This window comes from Thamnophis elegans, chromosome 15 (genome assembly GCF_009769535.1).
Source record: "Thamnophis elegans isolate rThaEle1 chromosome 15, rThaEle1.pri, whole genome shotgun sequence".
Classification (NCBI taxonomy): Eukaryota; Metazoa; Chordata; class Lepidosauria; order Squamata; family Colubridae; genus Thamnophis; species Thamnophis elegans.
In genome coordinates, this window is record NC_045555.1 from 44,319,490 (window position 1) to 44,335,993 (window position 16,504).

At 43.7% G+C, this 16,504-nt stretch overlaps 1 protein-coding gene across 1 annotated transcript in view; it reads right to left on the reverse strand.

The window, feature by feature from the left end:
* LOC116518356 (putative neutral ceramidase C) overlaps nucleotides 1–10,202 on the reverse strand; it is a 33,311-nt gene extending 23,109 nt beyond the window's left edge. Inside the window, 4 exon segments of the mRNA XM_032231689.1 lie at nucleotides 412–564; nucleotides 4,984–5,075; nucleotides 8,454–8,579; nucleotides 10,199–10,202. Coding sequence (XP_032087580.1) covers nucleotides 412–564; nucleotides 4,984–5,075; nucleotides 8,454–8,579; nucleotides 10,199–10,202 — 375 coding nt within the window.
* Nucleotides 10,203–16,504: the final 6,302 nt, after the last annotated feature.

A 16,504-nucleotide genomic window follows, 5' to 3' on the forward strand; every position in this document is an offset into this window, starting at 1 on the left:
ATCTGCAATGATTAATTAAATACTTTAAATAAGCCATAACTTAGAAGCAGGCAAAAAAACCAACCACCCAGCTCACTATATGAATTGACATCTCATGGTCTACTTGTAGAACTTGACTACAATTAAGGATCTGTCTTTTAATTCCTAAGTTTCTACTGGTATTTAGTATATAATTTGTGTAAGAGAAGAGTGTAGCACCTGAAGGCAGAGTCAAAAGAGGAATCAGACCAGAATCTCTACATAGCCACAAAGAGACAGTCTTTTGACTCCATCCCCAGGTTCTGCCACTCCTTCTCCTACAGCTTCGAATTTATTACAACATCACCATGATTACAATTCATAAAAGAGAAGGGAGGGGGAGAGGGGAAGAAGAGGGGTGGAGAGGAGAAGTATTGGTTATTCCTCACCTACCTCTAGCCTTACTCTTTGAGACATCATTCCTATTTCAGCAACCACATGCACTACTCGCTTGGCGTCATCCTGTCGTTCTGCTAGGATGAAAGTTCTGCAATATAGTCGTGAGAGGATGCCACCACCTTTCTGATGAAGACTGGCATAGCCCATCTACAGTGAAACACAATAGGTCATTATTTATTAGTTTAAGATTAAAAACTGCTTTGGTGGTTATTGACTTTGAGTGACTAACTAAAAAATGAGATAAAATATAGGAAAATATATATAAATCCTTACATTCTGTACTCATATTGTTCTGTAAATATAGGAATTATATAAAGGTCAAGGTTCCTCTCACACATACGTGCTAGTCGTTCCCGACTCTAGGGGGTGGTGCTCAACTCTGTTTCAAAGCTGAAGAGCCAGCGCTGTCTGAAGATGTCTCCATGGTCATGTGGCCGCTGAAAGCGCACTGGACACTATTACCTCCCCACCAAGGTGGTTCTATTTTTCTACTTGCATTTTACATGCTTTCGAACTGCTAGGTTGGCAGAAGCTGGGACAAGTAATGGGAGCTCACTCTATTACTCAGCTAGGGATTCAAACTGCCAAATTTCTGATCTTTCTCATTGACAAGCTCAGCATTTTAGCCCCTGAGTCACCGCGTCCCTAGGAATTATATACAGGAATATAAATATAGGAATATAAATCCTTACATTCTGTACTCATATTGTTCTGTACATATAGGAATTAATTATAGCATAATTACATCACGCCATCATCCTGAACTAAGGAATAACAAGCAAGCTCATCAGTGTTCTGATCTTACTGGAAATCTAAACATCTCAATCCCCAAAGGCCTTTTGGAACAGCCAACCTTTCTTAAATTCTCACAGGGTTATTGCCAGTTTAAGCAAGGGAGAAGTACTATTCCAAAAAAAGTGGGAGGAGGGGGAAATACAGAAGATCTTGCAATCCCTGATGGTAACGCCTCTTCTGCAGAGGTGGTATTCAGCCAGTTCTGATAGGTCTTGGAGAAGTAGTGGAAATTTTGAGAATGGGAAGGGATTGAGGATTTTGCAGTATCCTTCCCCTGCCACACCCACAAAGCCACACCCACAAAACTGGTAGCCTCACTGCTCTTCAGAGAGGGAAGACAAAGGAAGCCTCCTTCCAGATTCTACTGGTGGAAGCAGGCTGGGTATCATTAACCGTACACCTAATTCAATCCTCTCTTATCAGAAGTGTTATAATCTGAGACTCCAGAAATGCATATGCCTCCTCGAACCTGGTAGGTGGCTTCCAAAATCCTTCTGAACATTTCCATCGTTATGAATATAGTTGTACAAGAAAGAAAGGAGATATTAGTTAGTTAGTTAGTTAGTTAGTTAGTTAGTTAAGTTAATAGCAATAGCAATAGCAGTTAGACTTATATACCGCTTCATAGAGCTTTCAGCCCTCTCTAAGTGGTTTACAGAGTCAGCATATCGCCCCCAATAACAATCCGGGTCCTCATTTTACCCACCTCGGAAGGATGGAAGGCTGAGTCAACCCTGAGCCGGTGAGATTTGAACAGCCGAACTGCAGAACTAGCAGTCAGCTGAAGTAGCCTGCAGTGCTGCATTTAACCACTGCGCCACCTCGGCTCTTTATAAGTTAGTTTAGTTAGTTTATTAAGTTAGTTAAGTTAGTTTAGTTAGTTTATTGGTTTTGTATGCCTCCCACTCCCGAAGGACTCGGGGCGGCTTACAATAAAAAGGAAAGGGGGATAAATAAGACAAACAACAATTTAAAATACAACAACATTCACAATTAAAGTGGGGCTGGATACTTCAGCAGCCCCAGGCCTGCCTGAACAGCCAGGACTTAGTAGCTTTACGGAAGGCCGGGAGGGTGGTAAGGGTACGGATCTCAACGGGGAGGTCGTTCCAGAGGGCCGGAGCTGCAACAGAGAAGGCCCTCCCCCAGGGGGTCGCCAGGATGGAATCCGGAGAATCAAATACGCAAGCACCAGTAATATGTAAATATTTCAGTTTAGGTAGGTGGAATGGGCGCACAATACATTACATTATTAGTTACTCAGTGGTACAGGTAGTTCCCGACTTACGAGCACAACTGAGCCCAAAATTTATGTTACTAAGCGAGACATTTGTTAATAGCAATAGCAATAGCAGATTTTTATATACTGCTTCATAGGGCTTTCAGCCCTCTCTAAGCGGTTTACAGAGTCAGCATATTGCCCCCAACAACAATCCGGGTCCTCATTTTACCCACCTCGGAAGGATGGAAGCAGGGCTGGGTTTCAAACCGGTTCGCACCGGTCCCTGCGATCCGGTGGTCGCCGAACCCGGAAGTAAGTAACTTCCGGGAACGGCGAAGCCCCCCCCCCCGCGCTCGCGTGCGCCCGCACACCCGCGCCCGCTCCTTACCCGTTTTTTTTTGAATTTCGCGCTTTCCACGCATGCGCAGAACACCTGCGCGATCCTCCAGGAGCAGCTGGAGCATCGCGCAGACGCTAATACGCATGCGCATGCCGCATGCGTGCACATGCGCGCCGCGTGCGTGCACGCGCGCGCCGCGTGCGTGTGTGAGGACGCCGCCGGCCTCGTTCCAACTGATCCGGTTGGAACGGGGCGAGAAACCCACCCCTGGATGGAAGGCCGAGTCAACCCTGAGCCGGTGAGATTTGAACCGCTGAACTGCTGAACTAGCAGTCAGCTGAAGTGGCCTGCAGTACTGCACTCTACCCACTGCGCCACCTCGGCTCTTAAGAGAGTTTGCCCCATTTTGCTATCTTTCCTGCCACAGTTGATATGTGCATCATTGCAATTGTTAAGTTAGTAATGCTGTTGTTAAGTAAATCTGCTCTACCCATTGTCTTTGCTTGTCAGAAGGTCACAAACCTGATCACATGACCCAAGGAAATTGCAACCGTCATTAATGTGAGTCAGTTGCCCACTATCTGAATTTTGATCACTTGACCATGGGGATGCTGCAATAGTTGTGAGTGTGAAAAATAATTACAAGCCACTTTTTTTTCCAGTAATGCTGTAATTTCGAACAGTCACTAAATTGAAATGTTGTAAGTCGGGGACTACCCGTATGTGTTTCCTGAGAGAAGTTTGAGAGAATGTACAGTAGTTGTAGAAAAAGTTGGAATGAATGTAATGTTATAGCATGTGGAATGACCTTTGGAATGTTAGCAGCAGAAGGTTCTCCTGTTCTTTTTTTAACATTTAGCAATAGCAATAGCAGTTAGACTTATATACCGCTTCATAGGGCTTTCAGCCCTCTCTAAGCGGTTTACAGAGTCGGCATATTGCCCCCCAACAGCAATCCGGGTCCTCATTTCACCCACCTCGGAAGGATGGAAGGCTGAGTCAACCTTTGAGCCGGTGAGATTTGAACCGCCGAACTGCAGCTAGCAGTCAGCTGAAGTGGCCTGCAGTACTGCACCCTAACCACTGTGCCACCTCGGCTCCTATTTCTTTTTTTATTTTCCATTTTCATAACGTATAATCACATTTATACTATTACATAGCCAATATCATGTTGTGTTAATAAATAATTACACCAGTTCATCTAGCCATCAACTCCCAGGGAAAATAAATAAATAAATAAAAAGAAAAACCAATTATTGGCTCTTCTGCTCTCCATACACCATATTTATGCCTTATCCAACAATTTCTTCTGCTTCTCTCCTCCCCCTCCGTACCTCCTTTCTTCCCTCCATCATCCTTTCTACTCTACTTCCCCTTCCTTTCTCCTTCTCCTCTCTCCCCTTTCCACTCCTCCCTATCTCCTCATCTTCCCACCCTTGCCCTCCTCTCCTGTCCCTCTCTTCCTATCTTCTCTCCTCTGCTTCCCACTCTTCTACATCCTGTCTTCCCTCCATCATTTTCTCCTCTACCTCCCCTTCCTTTCTCCTTCTCCTCTCTCCCCTTACCACTCCTCCTTATACAACCTCATCTTCCCCCTTCCCCCTCTCTCCTGTCCCTCTCTTCCTATCTTTCTTCTCTCCTCTGCTTCCCACTCTTCTATATCCTGTCTTCCTTCCATCATTTTCTACTCTACTTCCCCTACCTTTCTCCTTCTTCTCTCTCCCCTTACCACTCCTCCTTGTACACCTCATCTTCCCCTCTCACCCTCTCTCCTATCCCTCTCTCCTATCTTTCTTCTCTCCTCTGCTTCCCCACTCTTCCTCTCATTCACTTGGTGTATTTCAGCTTCGGAGCAAACTCCATTCTGTGTTGATGGTACTACCATTGATGGGCTAATAATGAAAGAAGAAGAATAGGAAGACGTAGAAGCCAGAGAATAAAATAGTCCTGGTTGGGAGATTTAACTTGCTGAGATATGGGGAAAGGCAGTCCAGAGGAATGGGAATTTTATAAGATGGGTTGAGAAAGAGTTTGATGTTTGGTTTCTGTGTGGTACATGGGCACCAAAGGAGAAATCTTCTTTCCCATTGAAAATTATTAGAAGGCATGGATCCCCATTACTCCAAGATTGGATGAGTTGAGTTTGAGTGGGATATTAAATGGTTGGGATAACTAGGCTGTGAGCTATTGAGGCCAAGCAAATACTCACTAAAGATACTTCAGCTATAGGACCAGTACAATCCGCCCGGCCAACACCGATTAAATAACCTTCAGAACCTTTAGACAATTCAGAATCAGCATCTGAAAAAAATATATAAATATAAGAATTAGGCATTCCTTCCAACACAGAAGAAGGGTTGTGCAGAATTTGAAATTTAAAAGCATATCTAACAGAGGTGGGTTCCTACCAGTTCGCACCTATTCGGTAGAACCGGTTCGTCAAATCTACCGAACCGGTTAGAAGAGGTTCCACCAGTGGACCCGGAAAGCAGGCCACACCTACAGAAGAGCTTCCAAAATTTTTTGAAACCCACCCCTGGTCCTTGGATATGATTATTCTACACTATCATGCTCCTATTTATAAAACTCAGTGCCTCTGTGAAAGGTAAGGATGACTGCTGCGTTTGTGGTGCAATCAGAACATGCGTGTGTTGAAGTTGTTTGAACGCAAACCAAAGATGCCTTTTGAAAAACAAGTTGACATCATATTCTCATCATGCCAGTGCTGTGTGTGGGGTAATTTAAGGTGGTTCTGACAAGTGTCGTCGGCATCTTCATATCCGGTCACATGGGCAGCAAGCCACTCCCATCCGGTCACATGGGTGGCAAGCCACTCCCACAAAGGAGGTCACACCCACAGATAGGTTCGAACAATTTTTGAAAACCCACCACTGATATCTAAGTTCTTAAGCTATTTTGACACGTTGAAAGAATACTCCTTCAGGGGTCCAAAATGAAGTCCAATGAAAGGAAACACAGCCGAGCACTTTCAGGAGGAGAAGTGTGTTTCCTCAGAGGGAAGATTTCAGTGGTGGTGACGACAATAAGCCATTTTGTGAGAACCGGTATTTCAATTCTAAAAGCGTGTAAGGTTTGGTGCCCTCAAAAACTGGTTAAAAAAACAACTACTGTATTTTTCAGAGTATAAGATGCACCGGAGTATAAGATGCACCAAGATTTTGAAGAGACAAATTTTAAAAAAAGTTTTTGCACTCTGCGAAAACAGGCCTGTTTTTTATCAAAAAAGGGGGGCTGCATAGCCTTAGGAGGCTTATAGAGTGCTCCTGGGGCAGGGGGGGGCAACTAGCAAATACCAGCCTATTTTTCACTTGTTTTTGCCCTCCCCAGCCCCCAGGAACACTCTGGAAGCCTCCTAAAGGCTATGCATGGCCATTTTGGTGAAGGCGCAGGGTTTTGGGACGCCAAAAATGCCGTATTCAGTGTATAAGATGCACCCAGATTTTCACTCTCTTTTTTGAGGGAAAAAGTTGCGTCTTGTACTCCGAAAAATACAGTAGTTTACTTTCCTTTTTCATCTTTGCCTTTTTTGCAAATTTCATTTATTTATTTTATTTATTAATTAGACTTATATACCGCTTCATAGGGCTTTCAGCCCTCTCTAAGCGGTTTACAGAGTCAGCATATCGCCCCCCACAGTCTGGGCCCTCATTTCACCCACCTCGGAAGGATGGAAGGCTGAGTCAACCTTGAGCCGGCGAGATTAGAACCGCTGAACTGCAGATAACAGTCAGCTGAAGTGGCCTGCAGTACTGCACCCTAACCACTGCGCCACCTCGGCTCCTTCATTTCCAAGTTTGATCAGCAACAAAATCAAGGATGAAAAGGAAGATTATGAAATCGGCCTCTCGCTATAGATCCCAAAGAAGCCAATACTTTTGTTTTTAAACTGACTGCACCCCACTGTCGTTATGCTGGACTTTGACTGTAATAAAGATCTGATTGATTTCAGATACTTTTACTCTTGCTTTTTCTTTTTCTTTTGGGCAAAAAGGAAGAGAGCCCCAAGGAATCAAGGGAAAAGCATAAATAGTGCCATTTTCAGAAGACAACTTTAGGAAATTTTGAGTCTCTCGGTAATGATGTTTCAAGGCACTTTAATATCCCTTGACTTTTCATTTTAAATTTAACTTAGTTTTTCCTATTTCTCTTATTTCCCCCTGTCATGTGCCTTGCTGCATCCATGCCTGTCACTAGAGTACAATCTTCAGAGGTGGGTTCCTACCAGTTCACACCAGTTCGGTAGAACCGGTTCGTCAAATCTAACAAACCGGTTAGAAGAGGTTCCACCAGTGGACCCGGAAAGCAGGCCACACCCACAGAAGAGGTTCCAAAATTTTTTGAAACCCACCACTGCCACATACACACACACACACACACACACACATACACACACACACACGCACGCACGCACGGACACAGACAGACAGACAGACAGACAGACAGACTGACACAGAGAGAGAGAGAAAGAGAAAGAAAGGAGAAGAAAGAAAGAAAGAAAGAAAGAAAGAAGAAAGAAAGAAGAAAAGGAAAAAGAGTGAGAGAGAGATGAAGAAAAAAAGAAAAAAGGGACAGAGAGACAAAAGGAAGGAGAGAGAGAGAGAGAGAAAGAGAGAAAGAAAGAAAGAAAGAAGAAAGAAAGAAAGAAAGAAAACACATGGCCAGCAAGCCACTCCCACCAGGTCACATGGCCGGCAAGCCACTCCCACAAAGGAGGCCACACCCACAGAGTAGGTTCCAAAAATTTTTGAAACCCACCACTGACAATCTTCAACACGGCATATAAACATTTCCTTTACTTGGCAGTTGGCAATGCAAAAGAGATGGTATTCAGCCAGTTCTGACAGGTTCTGGAGAACCAGAAGTGGAAATTTTGAATAGTTTGGAGAACCAGCATATATCCTGGCCCCGTCCTTGCTGCCTCTCAGCTTCCCAGCTGATCTTTTGTTGCCCTGAACAGGAGAATGAAGAATTGAGCTAGGAAGCAGGTTAGTGGGTTGGGGAAGGAATGGGGATTTTGCAATAACCTTCCCCTGCCACGCCCACAAAGAAACGCTCACAGAACCGCAGTAGTAAAAAAAATTTGAATCCCTCCACTACAATGTAACCATTACCATCAGAAAAGAAATGCAATTTGAGAATTAATGTTAAATACCTAATCCTTTTCTACTTTTATCCCAGGATCATCCTTTCTTCAAAATCTTCTGGCCCAGTGTTTTCGCTTCATTGTAATAGCAATAGCAATAGCAGTTAGACTTATATACCGCTTCATAGGGCTTTCAGCCCTTTCTAAGTGGTTTACAGAGTCAGCATATCGCCCCCACAGTCTGGGTCCTCATTTCACCCACCTCGGAAGGATGGAAGGCTGAGTCAACCTTGAGCCGGTGAGATTAGAACCGCTGAACTGCAGAACTGCAGTCAGCTGAAGTGGCCTGCAGTACTGCACCCTAACCACTGCGCCACCTCGGCTGTCATCCTACTTTTTAAATGAGTATATGGGAACATGAATACTGGGGGGGGGGGGGTCCCTAAAAGTGAAAATGAATGAGCTAAAGACTTTCCAATCCCATCCTTGGTAGGAAATCTCTCAAGATAATAACTTCATGGACACCACTATTCCACCACTATTACAATATTGATAGATGAAGTCCAGAGGCTTACCGCTTGGCTGGACATAGAGGACTAAGAGGCATATGATGACCACTGCTACCACTGCCATCACGAAGGCAACAGTAACAACACCAAGAGCAATTGCTGATTTCGATTTCTTCATCAATGGAACAGCAACTATAAAAAAAGTAGAGGAAACAAGTCAAAACAATTATCGGTAACCTAGGTGTCTACCATATTTTTTGGAGTATGAGACGCACCGGAGTATAAGACGCGCCAATGTTTTGAAGAGGCAAATTAAAAAAAAAGTAGGTAGGTAGGTAGGAGGGGTGGGTTCCTGCCAGTTCTAACCTCTTCTATAGAAGAGGTTCCACAAATCTGTCATGCCATTTAGAACGAATTCCAGCTCTCTCCCCGAGCCCATCCGCACGCTTCCCCTGCCCGCCACTCACTGATTGGCTGGCTCACAATTGCCCCACCCGCCTCTAAGAGTCCTATCTAAACCTTAAAGTCTTAAAGCTATAAAGTTTGAACACCCCTGGGTTTTTTTTCCCTAAAGGGTTAGGGTCGCAAGGGTCTTGTAACTTGACAGCTTTAAGACTTGCGTGCTTCAAATGCCAGAGTTTCCGAGCCAACATTTTGGTTGCTAAGCAAGAGCGTTGTTAAGTGAGTTTCACCACATTTTACAAGTTAGCCACGCCCACCCAGTCACATGACTGCCAAGTCACTCCCACTCGGTCACATGGCTGACAAGCCACTCCCACACAGTCACATGGCTGGCAAGCCACTCCCATAAAGCAGGGCAAACCTACAGAAGAGGTTCTAAAAAAAATTGAAATCCACCACTGGTAGGTAGGTAGATAAAGGGATAGAGAGAGAGAAATAGAGAGAGATAGAGAGATAGAGAAATACAGTAGGTAGGGAGGGAGAGAGAGAGAGTAGGTAGGTAGGTAGGTAGGTAGGTAGGTAGGTAGGTAGGTAGGTAGGTAGGTAGGTAGGTGGGTGGGTGGGTGGGTGGGTGGGTGGGTGGATGGATGGATGGATGGATGGATGGATGGAGGCAGGGAGGGAGGGAAAGAGAGAGAGAGAAAGAAATACAGTAGGTAGATAGGTAGATGTTTCCAGGTGTATTTATCCATGTGCTGGAGAAGGAAATCACTAACAACCTAAGACTTGTTTCTGCTGGTACAGCACTTGATCAATGTAATTCTTATCAATCAGTTAAAGAGCTTTTCTGAAAGGGAAAAAAAGTTTTTGCACTCTGCAAACCTCCCCAAAACAGCCTGTCCCCCCCCCCAAAAGGCATGAATAGCCTTGGAGGGGGCTTGCACAGAGCTCCTGAAGGGTGAGGGCCAAAAACGAGCAAAAAATGGCCCGCTTTTCACAAAAATGGGTCCATTTTTTGTCCAAAAAAACCTGTGCGCATAACCTTATGATGGCTTATAGAGTGCCCATTTTTCACTTATTTCTGCCCTCCCCAGCCCCCAGGAGCTCTCTGAAAGCCTCCATAAGTTATGTATGGCAATTTTGGTGAAGGGGGCGGGGCTTCTGGAGGCAAAAAATGCTGTATTCAGTGTATAAGATACACCCAGGTTTTCAGCCTCTTTTTTGAGGAAAAAAGGTGTGTCTTATACTCTGAAAAATACGGTAGGTATTAATATATCTTTGGATAATCTCAAATATTTTGTACTTGTGAAGACAGACACCACCACACAGCAGGGATGGGTTCCAGATTCCTTTACTCTTGGTTCACTCAGGGATGTGCTTTGGGCATGCACATGGTTGATGCGCTCTACCCATGTATGCGCAGTAGTGAAAAATTGAAAAACAAGATGGCGGCACCTGTGGCAGCACCTACGGCACTGCCAATAGAACCGGTTTGGGGACGTGGGTGGCTAAGTTACTACCTACTCAGCCGAACCAGGTCGAACCGGTAGGAACCCATCTCTGCCACACAGCCTCACAGATAGAAGCCAACCTCAATAAGAGCTGTGGTTAGGGCTGCAAGGTGGATTACAGGATATCATAACTCCATGACCCGACAAAAGGGCGAACGACAAAACCGCGCCCAACTAAACCACATCGCTAAAACTGCGACGTCATCAGCGCGGCAACAACAGCACGGAGACAACAGCGTGGAGACAGAACCCTTACCTTAAGTTAAAGCGGGTGCTTTAACTTAAGGTAAGGTAAGAGTTAGGTTTAGGGTTAGGTTTAGGGTTAGGGTTAGGGTTACGTTTAGGGTTAGGGTTAGGGTTAGGTTTAGGGTTACGTTTAGGGTTAGTGTTACGTTTAGGGTTAGGTTTAGGGTTAGTTTTAGTTTTACAGCGCGCTTCTGTTGCCGCGCTGTTGTCGGCGCGATTCAGCGCTCATTCGTCGGAGCGCTTTAGAACACGCGGTTTTGTCACCGCGGTTTAGTCGGGCGCGGTTTTCTCGTTCGCCCTTTTGTCGGTGAACCTCATAACTCTGGCCTCCAGTTAATACTGCCACTGATCCTTGAGCTACTGCATCACACTATCCAACAGTAGCAATATCAATAGCACTTGTACTTATATACCACTTCACAGTGCTTTACAGCCCTCTCTAAGTGTTTTACAGAGTCAGAATATTACACCCCAAAATCTGAGCCCTCATTTTACCAACCTCAAAAGCCTTGAACCGGTGAGACTTGAATTGCTGAACGGCTGGCAGTCAGCAGTCAGCAGAATTAGCCTACAACATTGCATTTAACCACTGTGTCACCCCGGCTCATAGGAGAGCCTGCTTTGACTTTATCTTTCCATAGGTAGCACGCCCAGAGCCTAGTTAGCTGTTTTCTAACCAACCAAAATCAAAAACAGAGGAAAAGAATGCCCAAAATTATGGAAAAGAGGAGAGTTTTAAAAAAGAAACAAAAGCATATAAAATGTATATTTACAGACACGGGTATATCAAAACAGATGAAGATGAAACTCAAAAGTGGTTCACCATTGAGAAGAGAGGACTCACTGGATAAGATTCTTTTTTTTTTAGAACTTTTTTTTACTTTTCCCATTCAAGTTCATTCACAAGTAGGCATTTTTTTTTTATTTTATCAATTTCATATATACATTCACAATTATAACATAACTGTTATTAATAATATGTATTTATAACCATTTTTTCCCTACAGTTGACAATATACTTGAAAATTGCTTTCTTACCATCCCATAGATCCATCTTATCTTACAACGGTCCTACTTCTTCTTCCCTCCCTCCCTCTTTCCTTCCCTCGTTTCTTCTCTCCTATTCCCCTTCCTTCCCTCCTTCCTTCCCTCCCTCCTTCTCCCTTCCCTCCCTCCTTTCTTCTCTCCTTCTCTCCTTCCCTCCTTCCTTCCCGCCTTCCTTCCTTCCTTCCCTCCTTTCTACTCTCCTTCTCTCCTTCCTTTCCCCCTTCCTTTCCTCCTTCCTTCCCCCTTCCTTCTCTCCTTCCTTCCCTCCTTCCTTCCCTCCTTGCTTCCCTCCCTCCTTCCCTCCCTCCTTCCTACCCCCCCTTCTTCTCTCTCTTCTCTCCTTCCTTCCTTCCCCCTCTCCTTTCTCTTCTCTCCTTCCCCTTCCTCCCCTTTACCCTTCCCCTCTTCTTCCCATTCCTCCCCTCTTTCCTACTCTTACATTCCCTCCCATTCTTCCTCTGCCTTTCCCTTTCTCCTATTCCTCTCCTTTCTCCTCTCCTTCCTATCTTTCCTTCTACTCCTCCCTCCATCCACTCTATCCGTTGTTGTGTTTATAATTGTTATTTAACATTTGTCTATCATCATTAGTCTCTATAATTGTTTTCACACACATATATAATACAGCTTGCGTCACTTTCTTGCCACACGTGCCTCCGTCTTATTTTGCAACAACCTTGCTCCTTCTATCTTCTCAACCTCCCTTCTCTGCCTTCTTCTTTCCTCCTCTCCTTCCTCCTTTCTTCGTCCCCTCTCTTTTCCCTCTCCTCCTTCCTTCTCCTTCTTCTTACCCTCTCTCCTATTCTAAATTCCCCACTCTTGCTTTCTCTGCTTTACCCTTTCTTCCTTCCCCTCCTCGTCCAATTTATATTGGATGATTTATATTAATCTATTCAGCAAACCACCAAATGGCTGGAGCTGTTTTGTTTGTTTTTCTGAGGCCAAACTCTTTTTGATCGTGATTTTTTTTTTAAATTTGGTTCACGAGTCGATCCCGTTGTGATAAGAGATAGAATGTAAATAAAGAGAGAGCTATTGTCTTGAATTGGAAAATACGAAAGCACCCTTACCTGATGAATGGTTGCAGAGGATCAGAAGAAAGCTGGAGATTCCTGTATTTCACTGTGCAGAATCTGAACTCCTGTCCTGGTGGTTCATGGATACTGAAAGGCAGACAGAACGATCAAAAGGACATGGAGGTGCGGGAGGACAGTTGACGTGGTTTCTAACGGCATTCCACTGAGTAAGAAAAGTTTTGCACGTTACTCTCACTTTTATAATATAGAAATATTATCATGCTGTTATAATCTAGCAATGCTTTTATAGTACAGCAATTAAGAATAGCAGTTATCTAATGAGTATTCCTTGATAATCTCTGCTTTATCAGTTAATACTGGGGAAGAAAAACAAGTGAGTAAGAAAAAGCATGCATCACTTCAACCTTGAACTCCTAACCTCCGGAAATTTGCAGCAGACTGCAAAGTCTGTGTGTGTGTCTGTGTGTGTGTGTACGAACAAATATATACATATAAATAAATATACATATGCACACATATACATGATAGGAATATAGATTCATATTCATATTCATATTCATATTCATATTCATATTCATATTCATATTCATATTCATATTCATATTCATATTCATATTCATATTCATATTCATATTCGTATTCGTATTCGTATTCGCATTCGCATTCGCATTCGCATTCATATACATATACATATACATATACATATACATATACATATACATATATGTTCTGTCCCCCCTTCTTCGCTCGTTAACAGACGACAGGCAGACAAACTTAAAAGGAAAGAACTTTATCAGTCCTCAGCTCAGACTGGCTGCGAGCCCAAAAATAAACATAAATAAAGTCTGTGACAAGAAGATAACAGAATGCAAAAACAAAACTCTTACAAAGCAATTCACTTCTCCAAGTGTCTCCTTGAATCAGGGTTACAGAAAGCAAATCACTTCTCCAAGTGTATCTCACAAACAAACCACGACCGATGAATGATGAACGAATGAATGAACGTTGACTCCTGCAACCAGGGCATGGCACCATCCGTCCTTTTGTCTCCAGAACCCCACTAATGAGCCCTAGCTGCATCGTTAATCTTGCATCCCGACTCAACTCACAGCAAACTTCTGCTGAGTCACAACACATATACATATACATATACATATACATATACATATACATATACATATACATATACATATACATATACATATACATATACATATACATATACATATACATATACATATACATATACATATACATATACATATACATATACATATACATATACATATACATATACATATACATATACATATATATATATACATATACATATCAGTGGTGGGTTCTGGATCCCATTGCAACCAGTACAGTGCAACAGGGCCTGGGGTCCACCACATGAACATGCGCAGCACATGTGCAGCACATGCACAGCACGCACATGAGTCCTTACCTCCTGCAATGCCTCCGCGACGCTCCAGCTGCTCAGCAGAGTGTCGTGCAGGCGCTGTATGCCCCGTGCGCATGCGTAGCAGCACCGAAGAGCTCAAATACAGGTAGGGAGGGCGGGTGGGTGGGTGGGCCCTCCAGAGCACCGGTACCATGGTGTTCCCGGCCTGCACCGGTACGCCTGTACTGGGGCGTACCGCCTGTAACCCACACTGATACATATATACATACATACACCGTGGTGGCTTAGTGGTAAAGACTTTGGAATCTAGCTTTGGAGAATTGGAATCCAGTGTAGAATCTGGTGCAGGAGAACCATGCAAATGAGAATAGCAAAAATATGCCTATTGTCGAAAGAGAAGCAAAGAAGAGATCATGGGCTATTTTTTATTGCTCTTTTAACCAGATCATGCCCAATAAAAATGCAAGAGTCTGACACAACAATGCAATGCAGATCTTGCAAACCAACAGAATATGGGGGCAGCAAGGGGCCAGCTCGTTTCTGAGCAGCACCCCAGAGAAACTCCACAGGCACCCCCTCCCAAGAGCTACAAAGCGGGGGGGGGGTTCATTTAGGGAAAGCTGAGTCCCCGAACTGTAATGATATCTGGGAATGATCTTGAGAGGATGGGGGGAAGAGATGCTGCCTAGTGAATGATCAGATAGGGAGGGAGGGAGCTTAAAGCTACCCAAACTGACAGAGGCAAAACCCAGCTAGGATGCTTCCTAGTTTATCAGGCTGCAGAAAGAGAAGGCAGAAGATTTGTACTTTCAAACTTGCAAGATTTTGCTAATATGATAAAGTCAAATAAGCTCATCTGGTTTTCTGTCGGTTTACTTGAGAAGACTGGAGGGCCAGCGCCTTCTTCCCCAGGATGGGTTTGGTTTTTTTTTTTCAACTTTTCAGATTGCAAATGTAACCTTGTGAAAAAAAGTTGACGTATTTACTGATGAAAAAGATATACTTGCATAACTGACATCCTGCTTAAGCAATAGAATGACATGAAATCCTGCATGTTGTAACCAGCAACATTTGTGCTGAAGGCTAAGAATTAGTGATTGCGAAGATAAGATTTTTCACTGTATAAAACGCCATTAAGTGTTATTAGACTTTGTTCTTCAGGACATGACGGATTTGATAAATTGTGTGGTGATAATATTCTTTACCAGTAAATCACATGAAACCTGAATGTTATCAAATACTGTAGTGTTTGCTGATATAATCTCCAGGCTAGAAAATAAAGTTCAACTGGTTTAGAAGATGGAGAATGGCTGGATTCATCTATTCATCCCAATTCAACTAACCGATAACAACGAAGGCTATGAAATTAATAACACGCAATGACATTGTCCATGGTTTGAATGGGACTTTAGATGTGAACCTCATGCATACTATACATCTCATTTGAAGGAATTGAAATACCCGTATTTGTTGGAGTATAAGGCGCACCAAGGTTTTGAAGAGGCAAATTTAAAAAAAAGTCTTTATAGCAAGAGCAGTTAGACTTATATACCGCTTCATAGGGCTTTCAGCCCTCTCTAAGCGGTTTACAGAGTCAGCATATCGCCCCCAACAACAATCCGGGTCCTCATTTTACCCACCTCGGAAGGATGGAAGGCTGAGTCAACCTTGAGCCTGGTGAGATTTGAACCGCCGAACTGCAGATAACAGTCAGCTGAAGTAGCCTGCAGTACTGCACTCTACCCACTGCGCCACCTCGGCTCTTTTTGGCACTCTGCAAACCTCCCCAAAACAACCAATTTTTCGCGAAAACAGGCCTGTTTTTTTTTTCCAAAAAAAAAGGGGCATGAATAGCCCTTAGGAGGCTTGTAGAATGCTCGGAGGGGCAAAAATGAGCAAAAAACGGCCCATTTTTTGCAAAAATGGGCCCATTTTTGTCAAAAAAAAGGGTATGGATAGCCTTTAGGAAGCTTATAGGCTGATCCAGGGGGCTGAGGGACAAAAAACAGTCTGTTTTTTGCTCATTTCTGCCCTCCCCAGCCCCCAGGATCTCTCTGAAAGCCTCCTACAAGCTATGCACGCCCATTTTGGTGAAGGCGCAGAGTTTCAGGAGGCAAAAATATGCTGTATTCAGTCTATAAGACGCACCCAGATTTTCATCCTCTTTTTTGAGGAAAAAAGCTGCGTCTTATACTCCGAAAAATACAGTATCTTGCCCTTGTAATCTGTCAGACTACCAGTATTTTCATGAACTTGAAAATGCCCTATAAATAGCAGCTGGAAGAAATACATGTGCCAACTTGTTGATCTAGTTGAGTGCAATGCAATTACTTTTCAGGAACTGCCTTAGTCAACCACATCTAATCCAAATTGCTGGTTTTAACCTATAAAACCTAACATGGCTTGAGATAGCCCAAAGCATCTGACCAAAGTTGAAAGCAGGATTCCTGTCGCCAAGCAAGGAGGTTT